Genomic DNA, 27,276 nt, shown 5'->3' on the forward strand with positions numbered 1-27,276 from the left:
TTAAACTTCTCTCTGCCTTCTAAGGGAAAATGTAGTTGTTCATTGTTAGGAGTACGGATGATGTCCTCTAGCAGAGTTTTGTAAGAGCAGGTATAGTATGAGTAGCAATGACATCATTTCAGCTTTGTCATTGTGAGTGTGTTTATGTTTAACTTCGCAGTGTCTGAGTCCAAGAACATCCTCTCTGATCTGTTTGCATAGCTGAAGCCTTTTTGTCTGTTTGTGTTAAGTCTTACTCTATGTTCCAATTCTAGCCAGTGATAATTTAAACAATTTTTGCCAAAGATGATTGCAGCATGACGCCATTTGTAGTTCCTAAAAACTTGGGAATTTTCTTCTCTCTTCTAACCACCAGTTCCCACCCCCCCATACCCCTGCAGTGCTGCCCTACATGGCTGCTATCAACACAGGGGCTTATTTAGTAATGAAGTGGGGTCTCAGTCTTCCATCTCCTGTCTAGTTTTGAAGAGCACAGAGCAATAATTGGTGTACGACCTACACCACCGGCAGCACTCATGTCCCCTGTCCGACGTGACATTCCCATCCAATTAAATCTACGTCCACACATACACACACATACGCAGAGACCCTCTAAGAGCACACACTCACTTTTATTATGGCTCCCTAAGTTCCCTTCCTGATAGCGTCTCAAGGTGCCTTTTCAAGTACAAGTGTCGTAAAGCATATCTGCAGTTTATCAGCATGTACTGTACACTAAACTTCTATACATACATGATTGTGCACTCACAGATGAAGAAAAGAGACTTGTGCTCTGAAAGTTCATTTACAAGGATTTATGTGGTCAGTGGGAAGATCACTTTCTGTCTCACTAGGATTATCTGAAAGTGATAGTAAGGTGGCAGGTCCATGTCCATCTGTGCTTATAAGTACGGCTATAATCGTGTGTGTGTGCATGCATTTATGCATGGTGTATACACGTAAACTGTGTTTGTCTTATTAGCCTGAAATATGCTATAATCCATCAGAGTTAATGACTTGTGTATATGTGTGTTTTGCTAGAGTGATGGCAGTGGTGTGTGTTTTGTGTGTGGCTCTTTTGGCTGACCTTGACTCCAGTCTGTTAGATGAACACCCTCCAAGGCTGTCCATACGGAGAGCAAGACTCCATCAGATTCCCAGATGTCATCATACACAATCTGTCAGAAGTGTGTACTATGAGCAAATAACAAGCAAAATGGCTCTGCCCTTGAGAGGAATGAGGGAGATCTGGGATTTCATGAATGAGGAAGTGTGTCAAAGGTTAAATCAGTAGTACTCAACCTGGTTTTGAGACCCCTCAAGGGGTCCTAAGGTAAATTTGAGAGGTCACAGAATGATTAAAGGCATAATTAAGGACCATAAACTTATTTTTTTTACTTTTGTCATTTTGTGGCTGCTTTTGAGAAATGTTAGGAGAAATTTTGAGAAATCATTCCAAGCTCCAATAAGTTAATATTTATTTAAAAGTTCCTGTTCAAAGTGTCTAATTAAATAAGTTAAGGAAGTTGAGGAACTTTGTCAAGTGGCTAAAACATGAACATGTAACAAACATATATTTTTTATGAAGGAAGAATCTTCATTTTAACTTATACCCTCTAACCCCATGTTTTGTTTATTGTATTTACTAATATAAAGTATTCTACATTCACATCGATTTACAAATGCTGATTCCATCCTCATCAGAAACAAAACAATGGTAGGAAGACATATTCCTGCTTCATGTTTTTAGTTGGGAGGCTGATGTTGGCAGCAAGAGCCTGAAAATTAATTTGAAATTCAAAAATTTCCAAGTCATTAGTTTAAATGAAGAGTAACTGCTGTTGTGGCTTCCGCACAGTTTCCCTGATGATGCTGCAAGCATGTCAGCAAAATCACGTGCTTCCTATAGGATGCAAATGTACCCAAACTTTTACATTTCTGAGCAGCAGAGCTCCCTTCCTCTATAAGGCAGGACTCGCTAGATTTCTCCATCAGACATTGATTATCAACCCGGGGAGAGAGAACACGGCTACTAACAGCTGTCACATGCAGAGAAAATCAACACAGGGGAACAGAGGTGAATACAAACGAGTTCAAATTAGTTGTCACAGAGCTGCTGGTTTTGTTTTCATCTCTTACAATTTGTGAAAAGTTTTTGTTTTTGGAAGAAAAAGCATAGCTAAAGGTGGGTCGGCTCATTTGAGGACCTTTTTGAACAGTATGTCAAAGAAAGACGTCTATATAACTGTCAATTTGCAAATTCAATTAGACCTTGAGATAAATGTAACTCCAGGAATTATCCATCATGGGTGTTAACTTACAAGTGTTAATATTTGCTGCTTGTTTACCTTTAAATTCTAAACTCTGCTTCCAAGTACGGTAAGTGTACGTGTTAGCAACCACATAGCCCCATTTTTTTGGGCCCAGTTTTTGATGATATGTGGCCAAAACCGGATGGCTTCAAACAGAATTGCTATTACAGTTCAGGTACTGTAAAATAAGGTTTTAGTACAGGGCGGTAAAAAAAATGGGGGTTCACTAGACCAAAGTTGGTTGTTGGTTACACACAGTTGGTTATGTCCATATGCCCTCTGCTGCTATAGGTGTGTCCTAATGTTCTAAAATGAGTGGCAGTGGTAATTAGGAGATGCGTATGTGTGAGTGTTGGTGCCCAGCAGACAGCATAGTGATAGTTGAGGTGTGGGCACAGGCCTCACAGTTTCTGTGATGTGCTCTGACACACAGATGGCAGCTGACACAACACAGATAGAGTCTGACTCTATCCTGTTACTCCCAAACTCACTCCTCCTCCTTTCCTCCCATCCAAAGTGAATGTCCTGTCTCCCACTTGCCTCTATATGACTCTATCCTATGCATGAATGTCTATCTCTTAATAGACATTCAAATGAATGCAACTCTCGCTCATTTTTCCCTCTGTTCATTCACATTTCTTCATACATTTCCCTGCGTAGCCTTCACCACACTGTGATCTTAGCCAGGTGCGAGTAAAGCATTTTTGGATGAGATACCAGCAAATATGCAAAGAAGCAGGAAGTCACAGCTGAATGATTTCAAATGAATATCCACAGCCACTATCAGCAGCTTCTTTTGTCAAACACCCCACTTGCAAAGTACAAATGCGTAGCTAAAGTTGGTTTAAAATGAAAGCTCAGTAGGCAATTTCATCTACTTGTTTCCCTACTAGGACTCTGTAGATTATAGCCTGTCATGCTATGGAGATTTCCCCCCACGTAGCTGCTATATGTATGAACATTTTAGACAAACATGACAAACGCTAATTTGAGCAAATGATGCTTTTATTTATGTGCAAATTGTTTTGAATGCCCTCCAGGCTGGAGCTGATTCACACTGTTTCCCCGTTTTCCTCAAGCCAAATCACAACCTCTCAGTTCATTATGTCTGACAGGAAACAGGCTATGAGGGATTGATTCACTCACATACACATGCTCTCGCTCACTTCTTGTGCCTGTTTCGACAGCAGTATAGAAATAAGACCCAACTACTGTGGAAAGTGCTTAATGACACTTGACTCCAGAGGGGGGGCGGTAACAGTAAGCTTTGGGTAACAGTAAGCTGAACGTGTCTTAATGTACAGATTTCTTTGCATATGAAAGAGATATGCAGAGTATGTCAAAGCTCACATGATTCATTGAAATCCTCATAGGGAGGAGAACTATAGTGAAAACTATAGTCATTTTAGCAGCTCTCTGAAGCTGTAGTTAGTACCTTGAGCTTAATGTTAATGTCAGTGGGTTAACGTCATCTCAGTGCTTAACAAGCTGCTGTTTAGCAGGTGTTACAATATACAACTTTCTGCACCACTGCCGAAGCTGTTCTGCAAGTCTTTGTCACTGGACGTGTCAACATCACCTTTCTACAATTAATTATGGAGCATATCTACTAAAAATATCGAAATAAAAGATAAAAACTGCAGCTTTAAACTGTATTTTTTTGGAACCAAATGTGACACTTTAGTTGCAAACAAGGCAAATTCAAGCACACAATGTTGACCACCACCAGTGTGTGTGTGTGTGTGTGTGTGTGTGTGTTTGTGTGTGTGTGTGTGGGCAGCAGGAACACATTGGAAGAGAGAAAGAGGAGGTATACATTTTACATGCGAGTGAGATAGCTAGCTGAGGTGTTGCAGGGATTAATGTGAATTTGTAACTTAAGGGCATGAGTTGCTGTTCGATAGAATCTGGAGCATCAGGTCCTCTCTGCAGGTGATGAATGCACTGCTTTTTTAAACTACCTTCCACTGCATTTGCCCACACACACACACACACACACACACACACGCACACACACACGCATGTTTCTTGGGTTACAGTGCTATTGTTGTGAACCTGTTCTATGTAAGCAGAGTTAAGAGCCTAAATGAACGCAGGTTTTGTTGTGTGTCTTTCATGTGTGTACGACAAACTGCTTGAATCTCAGTGTTTTCCCTGGCTGGCGTAGGGATACTGTAGCCATTGTTAAACAGTTATGTTTGCATGCCATTCCAGTGCAGCCCTGATGCACTCTTCTACCTCCTAATGGATCTTTTTGTCAGCTCTGAGGTGTATAGAGCCTGAGTGGTTTTGTTATCTGAGTGAGGCATTTTTTATTTGCTCCTTCTAACACACCACTCTTTTCTCACTCTATATATGATGTAGTGTGTATCTCAGGGGAAATGGATACGTGTGAGTATCTCAAAAAGTGGCAGCCGATCTATCAAAGTTTATCGCATGTGTGTTTGTGTGTGAGAGAGAGAGAGGTGCAATGTAAGGAACAATATTAGTGAATTAGCAGCGCTAACCCTCACCTTCTAGATGCTTAGATTGCATCATTTGTGTGTATCGATGGGGCAAAGATACAGACAGCTGTGTAATGTAGTGATATTTGTGGTGGAAAGGGGGAGGAAATGTTGTAAAGAGGCAGATATTGTTCAGCTTGTAAAGCACTCATCAGTGCATTGCAACAAAGTGCAGCCACAGTTTTTATGCTTTCCTGGCTTCCTACAAACTTACTGATTCATGCTTTTAATATTTATTCTTCTTTTCTGCATTATCTTGGTGCTGCTCCATTGTAGCTGCTTCGTAAATAACAGAAAAACAGGACACAGGCTTTTATATGTGCGATGCCAGCAAATCAAATGGAAAGCTCAATAACAGCTGAAACTTTATTGCTTCCATTAATTTTTATGTTCAGCGACTCAGATGTATGTTTTGGAGTTTCCGTTGCAATTTGCGGGCCCGAGGTGTGAGTTCTACTTGAAAGGTGCCACATTTGTTTGACTGTGAAAACATCACCCCAAAGTGATATCTTCTTAGCTGGTGAAGTCCACATCCAGACACATCGTGTTTCAGTTTTTGGAGGTGGACAGCGCAGCTCACAGTATGTACATTTTTAAAATCTGGGTAATTTATATAGAGACGTCCAGTTTCTTTGTTTTATTGTTGTCGTTTTTGTCAAGAACCCCATCATCACACTCACTTGGAAGCTGCCTAGTACAACCAGAGTCTGGCCCGTGGCCACTGAGCAGCTCCACAGGAGTCTTGCATGGGGCACCATAGTAGTGTTTAGGCTACCACCGAATAATAAAAAGAAAGACGTGTGTGTGTGTGTCTGTGTGTGTGCTCAGTATATTTTTTAGAATCTACTATAAAACCAAATACATTGGATATAAACAGTAGAACCAAGGTAAGGTACAGTATATACACATTGCATATTATGTTGAAACTTGTCAGCAGTCATCCATAAATATGTACTTTATGGGTGAGCTCATATTTAGCATACTGTTTATATGTTATCCATAATGTAGAGTGCAAACTGGTATATTAAGGTTGGATCTCATTTTTCATGTGTACTATGCAGAGCAGGGAAGCAGGTGGGGGGATGACAAATCCTTGTTGCTGACAACATAAATAAAACATGGCAGGTGTGACTGTACATTTCCATGGCAACTGTTCACTTTACCTGTTGTTATCGTCAGATATTATGGTTCGTATTCAGACAGGTCAATTAAGAACGAAGTCCAGGAATGGACATTAGTTGGGACTCTTCTACCAACGCAGTCCCACCGTGTGGGTGGCTTTTACACCTGGCTGACATGATTATTATAAGTGTGATTAGTTGGCGTGTCAGTCACAGTGCGTGTTGTTTTTCCTTTTATGCAGATTACATATTCAGAGGCAAATCCAGCTAAATGTTTGGCCTCTTTCTTTCATTCACTCCCCTGTCTCCTCTTCCTATCTGTCTTTTCTTCCTGGCTCTTCCTACACAAAAGAAAACAATCCTACATTGTTTGGTCTGTTGTAACCCTGCAGCAGAATTTTGGAGATGATTGTCCCTGCATGATGAAACAAGCCCTGTCAGGAGCTACAGCCGATTACATGGCTTCATGCAGTGATCAGTCTTTGTGTATAAACACTTAAAAAGAAAAGCAATCGATGCAGAGCAACATGTTGATAGATCAACTCCTACAGTGTCTTGGTGACAATGAGAAAGCTCTGTCTGTCTGTTCGGTCTGACGGAGAGCTTCAGAGGGAAAAGACGAAGAGATGTAGTTGTTTTTCTAATGAAAGCGTTGTGGGTTTCTTTGTCTCTCTCTGTCTCTCCTTCCACCATCTGCTTGCCTGTGAGACATAATCGAACCTTATACACCCACTCAGTATCATTTCTGTGTCGGTGCTAATGTCACAGTTCACATTAAATGCTTAACGGTGAATCACACATGTAATGATTTTAATCAGATCCATGACCTCTGAGGCTGAGACACACGGTTTCTTCTGACCTGCACTTGTTCCTCTTTATCCGAATTTCTGACCCCTTTGCCTGCATGATGTGCCGTGCAGTGTTTACATTAATGGACCTTGAAGCCTATTTTCTTGATCTGCGTCCTGCTAAAAGAGATGACGTCTGACTTCAGCACATTATTATCTGACAGAGTTCGAGTGGTGCTGCATATTTAACAAAAGACATTTCTGTGTTGGTGTTTTGGTGGTCTTTCTCTCACGTTTTCTAGATAACTTGAACAGGGTTTTTTGTGCACAATTGAGTCTTTAGGTTTTTTAATCGTTTCTCATCATGACCAGCTGTTTGCATTCATCCTGTTGGCCTTTTGTCTTTCCCTTAATCAGCTTCGCTCTGCAGTGCCTGACCCTTAAATTTATGAACCTCCCGCAATGTGGTCTGAGGGATAATTACATCTGCCAGAGAACGAGATGCATGTTAGTCCTTCTCTCTCAACAGGGCTCAGTTACTCAACCTGTTGCTGATGTGTGTGTGCCCGTCTAAACTGTGCTAATTGGCACTCTGAGTGTTTGGAGTCCACCTTTCCCAAAGTGTCTTCTGTGTCACCACTTCCTTAGACTGTCAGTAAGGTTAAACATGCCCCTCTTAGCAGCTATTGCCAAGGACATGAACAGACCCCCGAAGAGAATACTCCCGAAGGTTAATTCACCCATCTCCTCCCACACAACAGCCGTTTCACACAGAGCTGCATGCAACCTTGCAATTGTCATTTTTCGACAGTCTGACTTCAGATGCAACAGGAACTGCAGGTGTAGAGCATCCACAGACTGACACGACAAATACATCAGAAGTGAAGGGAAAAGAAAAGAGAAGAATGCTAATAAAAGCAATTGACCTCTGAAATAAATTGGAAAAAAATGCCTTTAAGTGATAGTGTGGAGGTTTAATTTCTTTAAAGCTTTCTTCACATAAGGGTTGTTTGTCCTGGGGGACGATGGATATGGCTTTTCATGTACAGGTGTTTTTCTTATAACAAAGCACCTTTATTGAGATGGCTTGGTTCAGTCTGAATGCATGTGTGTTTTAATCACAAATCACAGGAAGGCTGTCGGCGCGGCTGCTTTGATCAGCAGCCCATGGGCGGGGGATTACACTGCGCTAATGGAGCCACGGGGCAAACAACACACACAAACACGTGTCTCAACACACACAAGAAGCATGCACACTAAATGCAAATTCAAGAAATATACATACAAACATACACACACACACGCTTTCAGCCTCTGACAAGGGCACAGTCCCATAAGCCAGTGTCTTGTTCTCACGCAGCTCATTGTGTCACGTCCTTTCATCTGGCTGCGTCTGTTTGTGCCGGTTTGGGTCGGCTGAGTTTTAGGCCCAGAGTTGAAGTCTCTGCCAGGGAGGGCTCAGGGAGAAAGGTCCAGAGCTCGGCGCTGACACACAGCCCAACTCCAGAGACTAATGGCTTGTAGCTCCCAACATATGTTGCTTTGTGTAATTGCTTTAATTGCTGTCATTGTACGTAATGGTTGGTCTTTTTCATCTTCCCTGGTGGTGTAGGCATTCTGCTAATTATATCTGTCAGCCTTGCAGCCAAAATGAGCGTTTTACTGGGAATTCAGAGCAAAGGGATTTTCTGTATGTGGGGGGTGTAAATGATTGACTTCAGTGGGATGTGCATCTATATAGGTTTCATGTATATATGTTAGAGAATCCTCATTATGGATGTGTTTGGTGGACCAGGGGTCATGAGTTAAGTTATCCATCATTAACCTCCACGTGCATTTATTGTCATTTGTCTTTTCTATAGCTTTGATTTTTTTATATATATATATATATATATATATTTAAATACACAACAAGCACCAAAACAAACATAAAAACGTCCTTTTTTCCCATCTTCAGGTATGACACCATCACCAACCAGTGGGAAACGGTGTCTCCTCTGCCCAAGCCGGTCCATTCTGCAGCAGCCACAGTGTGCGGAGGGAAGATCTACGTGTTCGGAGGAGTGAACGAAGCCGGGCGCTCAGCGGGTGTCCTTCAGTCCTACATACCGCAGAGCAACTCCTGGAGTTTTATCGAATCACCCATGATAGGTAAGACAGGCAACAACACTCATTGTTTTTGTCACAGATTCACACTCACTTTTATTTTGGTTTTTTTTTTCCACACAAAAACATGTTATGTCCTCATGGGATGTATTGCCATTATCACCATCACCTTTTATATTATGAAAGAGCAGTTGTGTCCATTTTAAACCAGCATGTTTTCAGGATGTGGTATGATTTATTGATTTATTTATTTATTTTCGCCAAAACGTGTTCTCATGTCCTCCATTATGCTTCACATTTCCCATTTGAAAGAGAACTGGCTGCTCACTAGCTAAATATTTCTCCTTTAGGACATCATTAAATCGTAAATATAAATGTTTGCCTTTTATTAGCAATGTAACAGCAAAACTGGGAAAAGGCACGAATGTGTAATTACATAAGTGCAGCAGTTTATATGCAAGCATTTCTTTGATCTTTGATCTTTGGCATCTTGCGGTCTTCCTACAAATCAACAACAAATGTTTGGGTTTCCATTAGTGTTGCCCGTAAAACTAGCATCAGTGTTCTTGCAGCTCCTATAGAAGTGTCTTTGCATAGTGGAAATCCCATTGGCAGATGTTATAAAGGGCAAAGAAGATTGAAAAGCTACTAATGCGATTGTACTCGTTCATTTTGCATTTTTTTTCATTAAAACATTTTGACCCACAGTCATGGTAACACAGCGGTACATGTATGACCTTTTCTATTCCTGCTGTTTTCTTCTTATCATTATCATTACCTGACTTAGTATTTTCCCTTATTCTCCCCTTTTGGCATAGTAACGCTCTGTCACTATAATGAGAAGACCACAGCTGAAATGATAGGTGGGTCTGACCATAACTCCTGACATGTTATTGGGCAAACTCTCTAGTTATTAACCGTGCAAAACCTGCACCACACTACAGTCCAACCACCAGGGACCCGTGAAGGACACAGCACCAGAAGAAACACTTTAACCAAGCTTGCTCCAAGGTAGCAGTAAAAATACACAGTGTACAACGTGATTCAAAACACTGACAGCTGTGTTGTCAGTGCAAAGATCTTATCCACAGGCAGTTTTTTTTTTGTTTTTTTTTTTTTGTTTACAAAACAACATCCTTCAAAGATGCAGTAAAGATGAGTACTATTGATTTGTGCATATCCTGTGTGTCTTCTGGTTGCACCATTTACACTTGAGCAACACTATTACACATACTGTAAACATATACGTGACATGAAAACCCAACAAACCAGTCATGATCATGTTAAAAGTTCCAGGTAGGAACATTTTATTAACTTTGGACACAGCCAAGCTAGTTGTTTTCCAAGTTTCCAGTCTTTATGCTAAACTAAGATAACCAGCTGGTAGCTTTGTTCACCGTCTCATGTAATTCTCTGCAGGAAATCCAACACACACTTCACAAAATGCGTGTTTATCTTAAAGCTGTGATGTAAATTTATATTTTCAAAGCAAAAAAAAAAAAAAAAAAGGAAATTGTTGTAATTTAAATAAATTTTCCACCCATATTTGTTGCTGGATTGCCCGATTTAAAATGTTGGCACATGATGCGTTCTCCGGGCAAAGAGCTGTCCAAATGCAGCTTTTGGAAAAACCAACAAACAAAACAAAATCCAGAATTATTATTATCTCAAATAGTTGGCATACTGTTGCTGCAGGGAACACTCAGAGCAGCGTGCATCAGAGGGAAACACAGGGTCAAAAATGTATTTAAATTCAAATGTTTCCTGATTAAAAAGTTGTTCTTGTGTTATTAAAGCGCCAGCGCTGAGGCACTTCCTTCAGTACTGTTGCCCAGAAACTCGCTCTCTGTGAATGTAATGGTGATTATGTAACGCGGGTGTTTTGGGTGAGAGCTGAGTGGTATTGAAGGTCTGGAGGAGGAGAAATGAGAGAAACGAAAAAGCTCACGCACATACAGAGAGGCAGACACACAACCTCTCTTTACCTCATATCAGCCATACATCCCCCTGGGGGCACAGGTACACAGAGCATCAATTATGTAACGAGCCAGGAGGTTACTCCACGCGTGTGTGTGTGTGTGGTGTTTTTCTCTTTATGTGTGTGTGTGTGCATGACGGAGGCAGACAGACAGGCAGGCTGTCATCTGTCAGGGTGCAGATGAAACTGCGTCTGACAGCCAACGAGCCAACGGATAATGGACGGGTTTAGTGCCTCCTGTGAAATTGGGCTGGCGATGATTTTAGCGAGCCAGTGGGGAGCGCTTCTCGATCAACCCCTCTGCTTCCCTCCATGGCTCTTCCCTCTCTAATCTCTCTGTTTATCTCTCTCTTTCACCCTCTTCACTTTAACTGTCTCCCTCTCCGTAACCCCCCCTTCCCTTTTCAGTTCTGCCTTATCAACTGACACAAATACAGCTGTGTGCGCCGGCACATGTGTGTGGTGAGTGTGTGTGTGTGTGTTTTCTCTGCATGGACCATCTCCCGCAAGGACTGCAAATGGGTTTCACAAACACTTATCAGGACTGACTTCCTATCTCTTGCAGAGAGAAAAATAATATTACTTGTGCCAAAAATAGTCCCTTCAATAAGTCCATTGAAATGCACTGTGTCACTACAGCTTTGTTCTTCTATTTTGTCCTTTGACTTCAATATATCTCTCTGACTGTAATGCACTGAAACATGCAAGCAGAATGGAGTATCACACATAAAGTAACCTATTCATGAAATCTCATTTCTTTTCTCCAAAGGTCAGCTCACCCAAATTACAAAAATGCCAAGGTTTTGAGAGATCTGTCTGTGATTTCTGCCTCCATACAATGGAGGTGACTGGAATTTTGTTTGTGGTGCTTACAGCACAGGAAGCACATTTTCTTTTTAATATTTCAGAATATTCTAAAGTCCTCTTAATTCTTTCTTTTGGCACTGCAACATAATGTAGGCAAGCAACACTGATATGTTCTGTTCTTGACTGGATTTTGTTAGATGTGCAGACTATTGAAATACTTGCACCTATTTGGCTTCTTTTGTTCAAAAAAAATTCAACATCTTGATATTTACGCTTTTCAAATACTTATGTACAAGATGGATGTCAGGGAGGTGGATCTGCCGCATCACTTTTTCCGACAATGGAAAAGTTTGCTGATTTTTATGTCTCCAAATGTCAACTTATAATAAGAGGCATAGCAGTCCCAACTTATGTAACTCTTTTTTTTTTTTTTTTTTTTTTTATTGGCTTAAAATTTACTTAACTCCAAATTCTTTTTAAATGGCTTTTGGTGATTCTATTATCAGAGTTCAAGGGATGGATCTGTCTCGCAGTCCACCACTTTTCCCCAAACAGTTTGATCAGTGGATTGACATTAAGTCCCCTCAGGACGAGTCGAGTGATCCACCTATTTACATGTAAGGCCACTGTAAGATCAAATGTAAGTATTTTTAATTTGGTTTATGACTGCAATCATGATAAAAAGCTTGTTAGCATTAATGGCATTCACTGTGATAGTATATTTAAGATAAATAAATATAAAAGTTCTATGTGTTGTTTAATCTGCTTCATTGGGACTTTATAGGTAACAAAACAACTCACCAACTCTGATCATATTGTGATTCACATTTTGTTAAATCTGAGTTAATCACCATTATGATTGATGAAAGTACAGTCAAACTACTTTGATTTATAAAAACACTCAAACAGTGTCCGTTTTGAGCCGTGCCTCACAATAAGGAGATCTCAGAAAACCTACAATCAAGATTTGTTGATTGACATACAGGTGGAAAGGTTTACAGAGGAATCTCAGAGACTTCAGATATTCATCCTTCTATAAATAGAGGTGATTTGGTTGTGTGGCTACTGTGTCTATAGAAGAGCACAGGCACGCAGCCAAGATCCCCCCAAAGCCACAACACAGAAAGTTCAATGAAGTAAAAAAGAGCCAAAGACTATCACCAGAAGACTTGATCGATTGATTCCAGTTGGTTAACATCAATGTTCAGAAGTCGACCATAAACAAAACATTTAAACATCCATAGTAGGACACCACAAAGGAAGCCATTGATCTCCTAAAACAACATTGCAGCATCCCGGAAGTTTGTCCAAAGACCACTTTGACACTGCACAACACTACTAGGAAAATGTCTTGTGGACAGATGAAACATGCTACAGTACTACATATGGTATTGCAAGAAAATCAGGTACCAACAGCAATTACTTCCCAATGAAGTAGGGTGGAGGGAGCTTCCTTGCTGCTTCGCTGTCTCTGGACCTGGACCTGGACCTCTTGTCATTGTGGAGGAGAAAATTAATTCTTGAGTGTTATCAACATATCTTACAGGATGTCAGAGTGGCTGTCTGCAAAAGAAGCAGCTCGGTGATGCAGCAGGACAATGACCCTAAACACTACTACAGAATGACTTGGAAGACACAAAATCCACCTTTTGGAGTGGTCCAGTCAGAGCCCAGACCTCAACCCAGCAAAGACGCTGTGGAATAAAGTCATTCACACCAGACGTCCTAAGAACATGGCTGATCTGAAGCAGTTTTAAGTCACAGCTACAGGAATAATTAGTGCCAAAGGTGGTTCAACCTGGTGATGTGTCGTTAGTGAACGAGCCAGCTAATAACCGATTCTTTGTAGGAAACGAGAACAACTGACCCCCGTCAGGAAGCGCTGAATCTTCAGCCCCTCCTGCTCAGCTCTGAGAATCCATGCAGACAGGGGCGGGAATTTATTTTGATGGGCACCCCATGCATCCAATACCACATACCATACCATTATGTGATAGAATGAAGAGGGGCAGATATGTCATTATGTTACTTTATTTATTGGAGGCTTTTATGCAAACACTGAATAAAAAATTGCTCACCGACACAATTGCTAGATTAGGCTAACATATAAGGCCCCAAGTGATACTAAATGACGAACCATTTCAAATCTTTGGAAAGAGCCGGACCTGCCATCACTGTAAGCAGGTATTAAGACATTGATATTAATATCACTTTGTATGTGTAATCGGATTGTTCACAACAGTACCGTTAATTTTTTGCATATCTATACAATTTGGATTACAATCCACTGTCACATAGTATCACACGTGCTACCACATCCACATGGACATACACACCAGTGTTCACAGAGCACACTTCACTACGTGACAGACAGGTCTCCGTGGACTGGTCGCTTCCAGGGACCCAGGGTGGGAAACGCTGCACTCAGACCGTTCTATTGGGAAATTGACCACGGAACAATTACTCGTGCAAATGACATACAGTAGCAGCCAAACGGGTACAGCGATTGAAAGCGCCATTATGGAGGTGGAGGAAGAGGGAAGGGAAAGCGTCAACATGAGCGAGGTGGAGAACATGTTTCCATAGTTACCTGATTGGTTCCCCCGCCCGTTCTCCATCATACTGAATTAAAGTACATCATCCTCTTTCTGCTATTTTGGCTCATCATTTCAAAGGCTGCTCTTATTCTCCTCGCACCACATAAAAGGACATTGTGTGAAAAAAAAAATGTTTTTGCTGCTCCATTACCTTGTCGTAATGTCTTATTTCATTTAAGCTTAAGAACTGAAGCTTCTTTGTCCTACTTCTTCTCCCTTGTGCTCTCTGGCGGGACACAGGAAGCGGGAGAGGATATCGAGCCCCTCGTCCTCTGTCTGTTTTTGATGAGAATGTCTTGTTTATTCCTCCTCTGCCTGTGACTGACCGCACATTTGTCGATGTAATGCCACTGCTTTGTGATGACGACTGCTGTTTGGGAGGCTTTATCAAAGAAAGCAGTCTTATCTAGATCAGTATTCTGTACAGTATTGGTTTGATTGAGAGAGCTGTGGTGTGTGTGTGTCTGTGTGTGTGTTTTATCACTGCGGTTGTGTTCCGGTGTTGTAGAATCATATATCTGCTGTGTTGATGCGGGAATCTGATAAGAAAGGGATGTGAGGGGAACAACAATGTGTTTGTTTAGACAGAAACCACAAATTCCATCATAGGTGTCTGTGTGTTTGTGTGTGTGTGGGTGTGTGTTCACTCGTTTGCTGTCCTTGACCTCAGCCTGAGGGGTCTCAGACTTGGTGACTAAGCTGTTTTATCAGGGTGTGAGAGGCTGCGTCAGCCCATGTTGCCCCGCAGGCACAGCTGTACTTCTATCCCCGCTGGTGTGTTAAAACCCTGTTTTTGTTTTTTTCCTTCATGCTTTTATTCATTTTTTATGTAGAATGCAGTCAGTTGTGGATTCTGGACTGAGTTTTCCATCCTCAGAGCCATCAAACCAGACAGTATCCATTGTGGGTTTTCAAGAATAGCACGGTGGTCTCCACATTAGAACAGTTTGAGCTGACACAGAGAAGGGCTGCACACAATGCACACATGTGGACGGCCAGGTGGATGAGGGCAGCAGCGAAGTGGTGGAGAGATGTTTACCCCCGACAGCAGTCCTTTGAGGCTTGGCAAATGAGAATGTGATTTACCTGCCCGATACTCCTCAAAGGACTCAAACCTGCACCTTACCGCTGGTCCATGAGACCGAGAGAGGGGAAGCAATGGTGAGGGTTTGTTTTCCCCTTTGAGAGCATCCTGTTATTATTCTGCCTCAGGCACTGAGCAGAGAGAAATGAATGTTCTGTGTTTATGGGACCTAACACAAGACATCATGTACACACGCTTTCGCTGGCACACGCCTGGAAAGACTGGCAGCGGCATGTCAATGAGACGAAGAAGGTAAAAGAAGAAAATAAACTCGTCAGAAGGGCACCTCAGATGATTGCAGCACAAGTTCAGCGCATCTGAAAGATCCCAGTGGTCATGTGGCGCGTGGAGCTGCGTGAAGTCATTTCAAGGCAAAAGTTAAATGTTTTTTTTTTTTTTTTTAAGTCATGAAGCAGCGTGGTTGGCTGTGTTCAGTGTCAGTGCTCCGCTCGTCTCAACCGAAATGTCCAGTCTTCTCTGGAACACATGGCTGTGACATTTAATGCAGACGTGTATGTCCCCAGAGGATAAATCGCTAGGAACTTTGAGAATCTGCTGACACAAGGTTCACCTTTGTGGCTTTGAATGAAATCAAAAGCAGAACAAATGGCCCAGATTTCCTGAGGAAAGGATAAGGAAAAACAGTTTAGTCGTAGGAAGTTTGAATCAAACATATCTTGCGAATGGACTGTAATGGAAAATAGAAGTTTGACACTGCTCGGATTTTAGCATTCAGTCCAAAAGCCTGTAGACTTAGGTCTTTTGTTAGGAAACATGAGTTGAAGCGTAATAGTTGCAGATATGATACAGCGGACTGAGGAGCAGCAGAAGCACCTCTCGCCTCCAGAGGTGACCTGTTAATTAAACTTGCCTGCTTCCTCTTAGCAACTGGGAGAAAGGCAGTGAAAGTGGAGGTGGTTCGACTACTCTAGGGATGCTTTTAGTGCTTGCACTGCCATTATTAAGGCGTCAGACTTTACTCCTCCCGTCTTCAATGAGGGATGTCCGTCCATTGTGGCAGTAAACATTGAGGACGACGGCTCACGGCCAAGTGTCGGTGCATTATTCATGCTGCTTGTAAATTGGCCAGCTGCAGACTACTCGAGAGAAATTGCCCTGAGTTTGAAATACACTTCCTCTTCCCACACAGCAGGGCTGCTGCTCGCAAACTGCAGGTTTCCAATGGCGTCGTTCCACACAAACCACTGTTTCATTTTGTTTCCCATCATCTACAATTCCGCAACGGTGCTGTCAATGCCTCTGTTTTCCTCATGCGCTATATACGCTATCAGATCCAGTTATACACTATGCAGTATCCCACCTGTTCACGCATGTATTTCCAATACATGTGCAGTGTGTTTTTGTTTTTTCTTTGGGAATATATGGAGGTGCCAGAGGGTGTAATGCAATTGTAAATTATTGGAACTTAGGTAACTCCTTTATATTGCCACCAAGCCCAAACATATTTTGAAGCAGAACCCAATAAAGCAGCAGTGATTTATGAACTCTTCTTTTTCATGGCTTTGCCATCCATTCCCTGTTTTTCCCTTCCAAAGCAATCGTGAAGGTGGCACCTCTGTAAACTGATCATGAGACTGTGATGAGGATTTTTGCACGTGGTTTGAAGACCACAGTAAACACAATGGAAATAACCAATGAGTGGAAATTTGTGCTGTGAGGATGACATCAAACAAAAGTTTTCTTTAACATAAGTATCTCTTTTCTTTCCACCCCCGTCCCCCTGTCTCTTCCTCTTATACCTTTAGATAACAAATACGCCCCTGCAGTAACTCTAAACGGTTTTATATTCATCCTGGGGGGAGCCTATGCCCGAGCCACAACCATCTATGACCCAGACAAAGGCAACATCAAGGCTGGACCCAACATGAATCACTCCCGGCAGTTCTGCAGGTAAGAGGTTACTAATATAACAGGGCCCTGTATATGTTTAAGTCTAAATATTTTTAAAAGCTCAGATTTGCAGGTCTGGGAAATGCAATTATTGCCCAGCGTAATGAACACAAAACTCACATTTATTAGTAATCTGTCAGTCTTTGTGTGGTAACACAGGTGAATGGATGCACAGGGGAAATGTATTCAGGCCAGCTAATTAAGAGGCGAACAAAGCCAACACGATGCACAATACTTTTCAGTTGTGAAACTTCTCCATCAGCAGAAAAAGGGCTTTTAATTCATAGGCTTGATTTTTAAATGAGCTTGATCAGTAACAAAGCCGTGTGTCACGCTGAGACAAACAAGACATTCAAATAGCAAAGACTTTGCCTGATTTAATCAACTTTCTTACAAAGCATGTAATGACTCTATTTTACCCCATGAGTGACTTGCGTATGAGCGAAAACAATGTTCGTGCTCTGAACAGGTTAAAAAAAAGAAAAAGCAAAACACCTGAAACTTTTATACCGTGTGTGGACATATAGTGATGAAGAGACATTAACGGTGGGATGTCTGAATATCCCATTACGTTTGAGCCACTGAGGTGTGCATCTTCCTGGATAATGAACTCAGTCTTCTCTCTGTTGTTTTGGGCAGAAGCAGAAAAAGAAAGAAGAATGCACGAAATACATTTGGGAAGCAATTACAGACAGTGATCTTATGTGCAGAATGTATAACATAAATCATGTTGTCAGGGTTATTGATAAGCTGCACTGGCACACGGCAGGCAGCTGTTCTGCTACATTTAACTAAGTCTGACACAAGAGAGTATGAAATGCGGGGAAGGAGAGGGAACAACTAACACACACAGAGCTGCCAAAAGAGAAATAGTCAGAAACAGCACTATCTACACTGCATGCTCCTGCTCAGAAGATGAAGTGTAGCAGGTCATCGTGCAGGAGAGCAGATATCCTCCCCTCGCTGCGTCCTGCCCTGTAAAGGCCCGCACTTCCCCTCTGTTTATCAGGACGAGCAGCTCCGGGATTTACCCTGCACTCTCTCCATTTTAGATCAGCTGTGCGCTTTCTCTGAGTAGATTTAGGTTTTATGTAATAATCTTTTTTTCAGTCCCAACCGTGTTGTGAATTTATGCAATAGGACTCTATGTTGTTCGCTCTGTGCGTGTGTAAGTGTGTGAGTGTGTGTGCACCTCATGTAAATGTAGATCGTTCCAAACCCCAATAGAAGTACAAAGCCCTAATCAGCTTACAGCCCAAGTTTTAATCCTCTCTGCACACAAACTCCTGTTTCTGTTTTTCATATCAAATGAGCTTTTTCATTAGTTTTTTTTTCTTCTTGCCCTTAAGAGGGAATGTAAATGTGTAGTTTTCCTACCTTACAAAGTGGCCCTGTTGGCCATGTCAAGAGCATGTGGGAGTGATGTCAAATCGTCTCAGGTGTGGCCCCCAGCACTACAGTCAGCATGTTGGTGCACATATTGCCTTGTCTCTGGCTTTGCTCCATGATAAAGATTAACAATATGAGCAATGTTCCTGCTGGTGTGACTCACACTGTAGCTATCTAATGTCAAAGCTCACATTCGCTTTGACTTTATTGTCTTCCAGGCAGGATGAACAGTGCAACACACAATCTAACTCATCTTTCTGACTATAGTATTTAACGATTCAGTCCAGGTTGATTTGGCAAGACCTGCAGTTTAACGTGATAATAGCAAATGAGGATTACTGCTGCTGACAACCAATAGTGAACAGTCGTTAAGGAAACGCTGCGTTGCCAGTTGTCAAACAAACTCAAGTTTCCATCGCGTTATTGTGATATCATATTATATATTATTATATTATGTGTTCCTGGCTCAGCAGCAGTTGATACCTTGCTGAGGAGGTGTGCAGCCATCTGCAGCACTTCCAGAAACGAAGCACTGACAGAAAAAAACAACAAAACTGAAAATGACATGTGGCAGTAGAAAATGTTTGCATTACCAGTAAATTACCATTTTGACACAATTTAGAAAATGTGGGAAGTTCAGTGATTTATCAAAGTGCGCAGTAAATTGTAAGGCTGACATAAGTGAAAAAAAATCACTCCACCACTAAAATAAAAACTGGTATATAGAAAATGTACTGAATGTAAATACAGTACATGGTGTCAAAAACACTTGGAGTTAATTAAAATCTTAAGGGAATCCAGTAGCTCCACTTTTTGAAAAAGTCAGTTTCTGGCAGAGAATTTCATGAAGCCTTTCAAAACCACTCAGGTGTTTGCACTGCATATGACCATATGACCACAGTCAGCAGCCAGTTAGAATAGCTTAGCAAAAAGACTGGAAACAGCAGAAACTACTAGCCTGGCTCTATGAAGTGGTAAGAGTCCACCACCTGCACCTCTAAAGCTCAATATGACAAAAAATCATAATGTCTCTCTGCTTTCTGCAGATAGATTCCCCAAACATCGAACTATTTCGTTAATTTAATAATTTATAAGGAAGGCTACTGAACAAAATTCTATGTGTACCTGTGCAGTGCGGTGATCGTGGATGGGAAGATCTACGCCACAGGAGGTATCGTCAGCAGCGAGGGTCCAGCCCTTGGCAACATGGAGACCTTTGACCCTTGCACCAATACTTGGACTCTTCTGCAGTCTCTGCCCTGCCCGCTCTTCAGACATGGCTGTGTGGTCATCAAAAAGTACATCCAGAGCGGCTGAGAATGGCTTGGGCCCAGTCACGTTGGGACAGTGCCAAACACTAGCTAAGCTCTGGTTGTGGGACACTGTGCGATGGCAGCTTAGGGCTGGGCTGGTCGGTCAGTGACCTCTGGACTAGACGCCAGCATTGATTCACCCTGTTACTCGTCCCTGTGCAGAATGTACTCACGCTCAACTACTCAGCCATGTCAGGTGACAATGCCTAACCTCCAGTACTGTACTGTATGTGTCATGGTAGTAGTCCATCCTTTCATCCAACAAGCACAGGGACTCTCTTAGTAATTTACAAGCTTTTTGGATTTTGATGAAATTGTCATTTTTTAAAAATAATTCTGTCTTTAATTCCAGATCTCAGTTAACCCACCACCTCCTTATTTCTTTAACATACACAGATATAGTGCAGTAAAAAGCCATTGCAGGTCCATTTTTTTGTCCCTTTTTAAGTCAATCATTTGACAGACTTCATATTCATTCATTAGAGAACAGACGTTCTTTGTGGTGTATAAACACTTTTCAGTAGCGACATCTACAGACAGGAGGAAGAGTTAAGGACAAGAAATCCAGCTGTTTCCCTCTTTTCAGTCAATGTAATGAGATTCTCCTTTCTCCACTGTACCAGGAAGCAAAGTTCCTACTGCAGAGTATAGATTTATGTTGCGATTTTAAAAACAGATTTTGAACTCTCTGTAGCCTGGTTCTTTTAATGACTTGCTAAACACAGGAAGACCCATAAAATCTGGGTCAGCTGGGATTCAAAGAGAACATCTTTTTTTGTGCAATTCAAACCTGATTGAAATATCATCTGGAGGGTGAGTTACTTGTTCTTTTCCCTTTGATTCATACTCTTGCTCTCTGGGACAAAGAAAGAGGTACATTTAGAGAAATGTGATTTCTCCCACTTGTTGACATCTGGTTGGATATTCACAGTGGGACAGTTCCTCCTGATAAAAAGCACAATAATCACCTGTGACTGTTATCATAGACGTTTTTGCTGCCTTGCATCAGTTCTGCCTCCATGTCCTTTGTTTTATACAGTGTGTTTCATTGCAACCCACAAATAACATTGGGTTGATATTCTGTAAATACAGGAAGGAAATATGTATATTTTAAAACCTGAAGGCAATTCTGTATAAATGTTTTTAGAAAAAAAAAAATAGGTTGGATTCTAATGGTATCTCTGTAAATCTGTACCCAAAAGCAGAAATTAACAATTGTTATTATTGAACCCTAATACATATACCATAATATGAAGTTATTGTCAAGACTGCTTCTTGTATAATGTAATTTACAAATGCTTTAATCAGGTAAGTGAGGTTTCTATCATTGAACACACGGGGGGGAAAAAAATACAAACTAACCAAATGTCTTCAGGTTTTGAAACTCTGTTTTCTAACGGGCCTTTTCACATTTTTTACAGTCAGAAAATGATGCTTCAAATATACAGTTTGAACTTTTATTCAAGTATATCACAGCAGTTTATTTGAGAAATACAGTAAATGTTTCATTTCAAATATAACTTACACTAAAGTAACAATTGCGAACATGTGTGTTAAATACATTAAAAACAGAATTGACAAAGCTTTGAAAAGTATTGACTAAATTAAGTCTGAAAAATAGGGAAGAACAAAGTATTTCAGGATAGAACAAACCCTTTCTTTCTGCATACTGGACTAAGTAGTCTCATCTACCAGACAAAAATTGGTTATTAGTCCAACAGGCTACAATTTATAATAACAAAGGAAGATCATAATGTATGACATTCAAACTACCCATATTTTATTTCCAAATTTCTTTCTAAATTCATAAACTCTTTTGGCAGAACAAGGTTGAATGTTTCCTATTTCTCCTCATGGCCTGTACTAGATAGACACATTTAATTTAGTCTTAATGTTAAGTTTCTTCCAGTATGCCACAGTCTGTAACCACTTTTAAAAAAGAAAACACCAGAACAATGAAATAAATAGAAAAGCTGAAAGGGCTTTTAGTCGCGTGTTGAACCTGAGTGACCTGTAAACCCTTTATTCCCCCCATACACGCCAAATAATGCGCTACACAAATGCTACACAATTCAGCAAGTTAAAACAGGTGCAATGCTTCCCGACTTGTTAAATTTCAAACATACAAAAAGACAATTCGCTGAATATTAGGTGTAAAACATGTTTAATAAATAATCAGAATCATGAGATGAAAATCTGCAAAACAAAAAGGCGACTGTTGTGTGAAGAGGCAAAAATTTCTCCTTAGCTGCTAAAAAAAAAAGTAAGGGGTGCTAATATACAAAAGAGATTATGATAAGCACAAGTATAACAGAATCCATGAAATATCCTTAAAACTTATGCAATCATCATCATCTGGCTCAAATGCAAACATACATAACAATCAGAGACATAAACCACTCTTGGATTACTGCAGCAGCCGTGGTTGCACTCGTCAGGTACCTTAGATGGTACTGTAGATGTTGCAACAGTATTTTGGGGGGGAGAAAAACACTGTTTTTGTACCCAGTAAACAGTTTTCGCATTAAAATAAATTAAGCTGAGGTAGCGTTGGTTTTTCTCTCTGCAGTAGTCCAAGTGCTAACCTGTCATTGCCAGTTTGCATATGGTCTTTGCTCTTGTCACCTAGAATCTGAGAAAAGGCAGAGGTGAGCTGGAGTCAGAGTTGCACCAAGAGGTTTGAGGATAGGACAAGATGCTGTGAGAGAGAGAATGGGCCTTCTCCAGTCTACACCTGCTCATAATATGGCATCTTACAAAATATGATAATGCCATGGAAAGATGATAAAGCTTCAGTAAATTCTTGAATTTACAGAAAACGTACACTGTGTTGGCCACAAATGAGAATCTAGCTTCTCCTGTCTGGTGTTGAGAAATAAGAATAAAATCTATAAAGTCAGTACACGTTTTTAAAGGAGGGGGGACAAAAGAAAAATCCCGAAATGCTTTAAGAACACCTTAGTGATGGGCACTGCCTAGAATGGCCTTGTTCATCATGGATTCAGAACCCACGCAAAAACAATATCAAGCAAAGCATTTTTATAAAAAAAAAAAGTAAAAAATGATTAAACACACAAATACATATTGTAATACATAGGTTGTTATGACTAACAGAAAACAGAATTCCTGGTTTTGTCAGCACCTTTTGAGAGAGTGGGATGAAACTTGGCACAATATAGGATTTTTTTTTTTTTTTTTTTTTTTTTGCATATGAACAACTGGGGAAAAAAAAGCTGGTGTTGGCAACAACCTCTCCTACATCTGCTGTCTGCTCAGGGGGAAACTGGACCAGGGTAAAACGGGGCATGAAGACATTTAAATATAACAATATTTCAAGTGCTTTAGACACAGCCACAGAAGGGACTAAATTGGATTAGCTTTTAAAATGCATTTAATTATTTTTTATTGTTGGCCCAGGTTTTGGTAAAAAAAAATTAGGGATGTGTAACCTACATATGTTGTTAATCAACCTATTGGCATTAGAATATATATAATTTGTTTTGTTTTTTTGCTTTAAGGTCACTGTGACCTTAGTGGTTAAGACCCACCTCAACTTGGAGCCTGTTCATTGTCACAAGTAGTAAGTTTCATTAGCTTTAAATAAGGCACACGCTAGGCAGTGCAAACTACACACGCTTTCCAATTTGTACTGCTTCCAGTTCCTCAGCCGTGGTATCGATAGCAAGGAAAAAATAAAATCATCTGGCGGGGACAGTTTTTGTGGGGGAGTGTGTGTGTGTGGGGGGGACACTCACATTGAATGTACAGAGGAAAGGGGAGGCTTCAACTACCACAAACTATTTAGGACATGACAATATGCAAGGACTGAACACCAGAGGTGGTCTGTGAGTAAATGTTTTAAGTGAGCTGACCTACAGTCTATGCTTGTTTTCCCAGGTACTGTAAGACAAAACACTGAGGGGCTCAACAGCTTTCCACACCTGAGGACAGAAGCAGTTCTAGTCCTGCTGTGCTAACCTCAAGTTTGTGTTCTCACTAAAACTTCTTAAGGTAAAGACAGTGGCTCAGATGCTAAAATGGCAGACAGAATTTAACTCATAACAGTGTGGTAATAACTGGCCAATGATGAAGCATTCCACTTTAGGCAAGATGGGCTCGGCCACATAGTTCAGTGATTCAGAACATTACCTGTCCTCATCTCCTCGCGGCATTCTGCATTCACACTTCTGCTGGTGAAGGTCTGAGTGAGAGTGTATGTGTGTATGTATGTGTGTGTATCTGGTCTGTGTTTGTAGAAATACATGCAAACCTAAATGTCAAGGTGGGCGGGTGTGTTTGTGTGTGTACAGCCTGCTTCAGAGATAAGTGGCCAGGTTGTGATATGACATCACCCAGTCTGTTGAATTCAGTAACTGTCCAAGTAAAGAAGTAATCCCAAGAGCAGCATGGATAAAAGTTAGCATAGCACCCAAGTAGCACCAGGGTTGCCGTCACCATAGGTGTGTGTGTGTGTGTGTGACTGACACCTCCAGGGGTTTGGTTGTGTAGATTCGGTCTGGATCTGGCCAGGTTCCTGAGACAATAGCACCATTGAATGTCTCTGTTCTCAACGTCGTCCTCATTATGTTCCCTCTCAGCGCATAGAGGGGACTGGATATTTTTTTTTTTTTTTTTTTTAAAGGTGTGTGTTTTTGTAATTAGGGCTGGACTCAGAAGCTCCTTCACACTCTCCCGCTCAGTTTGTGTCTTTGTGGTCCCAGGCAATCCACACATCTACCTGATGGGTACATCTTCTCCTCCTCACAGGAATGTATCAAAATGCTGGATTCTCTCCTCCATCTCCTGTGCCACAAACAGACACACACAGACACATACTGCTTAGTCTCAACCAACACAGCAAAGTTGAATGTGTGTATAAAGCATCTGTGCACCATGGTTTCAATATTACTTGGAAATTTCCCACAGCAAACAACAGCTTTCACTGTGATAAATGATGTAAAATGAAGCAAAGCTGTGCTGGAATGAGACAGGCGATTTTTCTCAGCACGAAAGCAGCAGAGTTTGACACTGACTAAATCTGAAAAGAGCTGGAGGAAGAGGGATGGATGTTAGCCCGCACCAGACCATGATTAATGCCTTGAAGATGTTACACCGTGTGTGTTCTTTCATCTGAATGGTTGAGTCAGTGCGACAGAACCCCACTACAAGATACCAATTTCAGTATCTACTGCAACTTTACAGTAGGTGAGCACTTTAAAGTTCCAGAGAGAGAGAGACAACCCTTTACTCAAACCATAGCATTACACGTACCCTTATTCAAATGAGTGAGAAGGACCATGATCTACAAATTCTACGTGTTTTCAGCTACAAAATACAAAAACACTAATACCAATCATATATTTTAGCACCTTTACAGTAGTAAAATCTTAAATAAAAAATTGTTATTCTGAAGAGTAATTGAAATGCTTCTTGAATTATTTCAAAGAAAACACTGACAAAGGAGTGAAACGATGAATTCATTAGAATTTATGGACTGTGTCAGATATTGCTTTTTAGGAATTCTGTTTTATGTCAATATGTTTTATGTTTATATCAAACTTTGCTCCAAATGTCGAGTTCTTCCTCCAATGTCATTTGAAGCTACCTTGTGACAATTAATGGAACTGTAACTTTTGCTCAAGTCCTCTGTTGAATGAGAGTAAAGTACATTTGAGCCTGCAGTTCATTCAACAATGTAGATATAATAAACTTTAAGCAACATATCTTGCAATGTATTCTGGAACAGATTTAAAAAGGTCACAGGACTGATGCTGCATGTGATTTTAACTCCATTTCTAACATCAATTAGCTATGGGGCTTATGATAAAGTGCTATCAACAACAGGTCGCACAAGTGGTAAAACTAAATGAAGCTATGAAAAGTCAAGTTAACGAGTAACTGATCAAAAGTCACCAATTTAGAAAACTCTCTGAAAGCTGCAGCTCATCACAACATTTTTAGACACATCTAAGCTTTTAACACCTGTCTGTCTTCCACTGTACACCTGCACGCAAACACACAAATAAGCATTTTGTCACTGTGACACTTCACACCCTTGTGCTCTCAAATAGCCCATCACCTTGTTATCCTGAAAACACAGCAGGCACGTTCACCATCCTTCACAGCAAATACACTTTGCCTCACCAACATCAAGTTAACCCTTCAGTCTACTCATCCAGAATGGAGAAGTTGGCTAATATGGCACAAAGACCTCGAGTAACTCGGGGTTAAAATGTTTTATTTTCATCTTAGTATCTAGTCTATACATTCATGGAAATCTAGCAAAGTAGGCTCTACAGTGTCAAATTATCCTCAGTTTGTTACCAATGTTTTAAAAATTACTTCGGGTTACCTGCCCACTTTAGTCTCTTCGTTTTCTACCAGTTTTATTTTCCAGATGGGTACTTTTTATATGAAAGTTAAACACGGATAGTAACTTTAGAGAAGGTCTCGAAGAAGTCTTCTCTAAATTATTTGAAGAGCACACATTCTTCAACTATCTTCATCATCTACGTTTTTAACAAGAGATGCAGTCAAATAAATCCGTGAACCTACAGTAGAAATCCAGTGTCTTCATATGATAACACACGGGCCAACAGGTAGTCCCCCTACGATGCCCGGTTCCTTTGAGATTGTTTCAGCCAAAAACCGTAGATTTCAAAACTATTTTTCATAAATAAAAATGTGGTGCATATCGCAATATCTTTTATCTTGTTTTAAATTGCACAGACCTCACATGTTACTAGTTGTATTAACTGTTGGGATCGCAACATTCCTGGAGGGACTGATAAGTGTGTATTCACTGACCTGCCGCCAACTAATCTTTGGCAGCAAAGACAAAAATTGCAGAGAAACAACCAACTCTTATGATCTTCAGCTAACTTGGCCAGTGGCATGTAGAGTTCTAGCACTTCACAGATGCAGGTTAAAGGTCAAAAGCTTCAACAAACTCTTTAATTGCTCAGTGAGACATGGGCAAAATGTAAAGCAGGCCTATGGGCAATGAGCAAACCAATTTGTAGATAGGACTGTAGTGGGTTTGTTATTGTGTACAGAGCAGAGATGGTCCCTCTGGATTTAAATGGAAGCAGGATGCTGTCCACTGCATCTGCTGAAAGGTCAACGCTTCTAGAAGCCTGAGACAAGCCATACTCAGAGGAGAACAGGGGGAAGAATAAAGGAGACAAATGTATAGACACGCTCCATTTTCCTGGGCTCTACAACATAGACACAAACTCCACGCTTGGGAACGGAGTGCAACCTTAAGTGGAAATGGCTTCAGTCACCTGCATATATGTGTATGTGTACATGTTTTTGCATTCTCTGAGGAGTTACAAGGAGATGACCTGCTGTGGAGTTGAGATGTGCACTAGAAACACAGGCAAAC

The 27,276-nt window shown here is 40.9% G+C and overlaps 2 protein-coding genes across 6 annotated transcripts in view; one reads left to right on the forward strand and one right to left on the reverse strand.

The window, feature by feature from the left end:
- Window positions 1-21,936, forward strand: part of LOC137102175 (kelch-like protein 29) — a 191,466-nt gene extending 169,530 nt beyond the window's left edge. For all 4 annotated transcript variants that reach the window (XM_067481395.1, XM_067481394.1, XM_067481397.1 and 1 more), the window contains 3 exons: window positions 8,662-8,855; window positions 17,043-17,187; window positions 19,710-21,936. In XM_067481395.1, the coding sequence (XP_067337496.1) occupies window positions 8,662-8,855; window positions 17,043-17,187; window positions 19,710-19,893 (523 nt within the window). In that variant the 3' untranslated portion in view covers window positions 19,894-21,936. The remainder of the gene's footprint in view (window positions 1-8,661; window positions 8,856-17,042; window positions 17,188-19,709) is intronic.
- Window positions 21,937-22,978: 1,042 nt separating this feature from the next.
- Window positions 22,979-27,276, reverse strand: part of atad2b (ATPase family AAA domain containing 2B) — a 61,715-nt gene continuing 57,417 nt past the window's right edge. For both annotated transcript variants that reach the window (XM_067481392.1, XM_067481391.1), the window contains exon 28: window positions 22,979-24,692. In XM_067481392.1, the coding sequence (XP_067337493.1) occupies window positions 24,651-24,692 (42 nt within the window). In that variant the 3' untranslated portion in view covers window positions 22,979-24,650. The remainder of the gene's footprint in view (window positions 24,693-27,276) is intronic.

Source organism: Channa argus, chromosome 17, assembly GCF_033026475.1.
Source record: "Channa argus isolate prfri chromosome 17, Channa argus male v1.0, whole genome shotgun sequence".
NCBI lineage: Eukaryota > Metazoa > Chordata > Actinopteri > Anabantiformes > Channidae > Channa > Channa argus.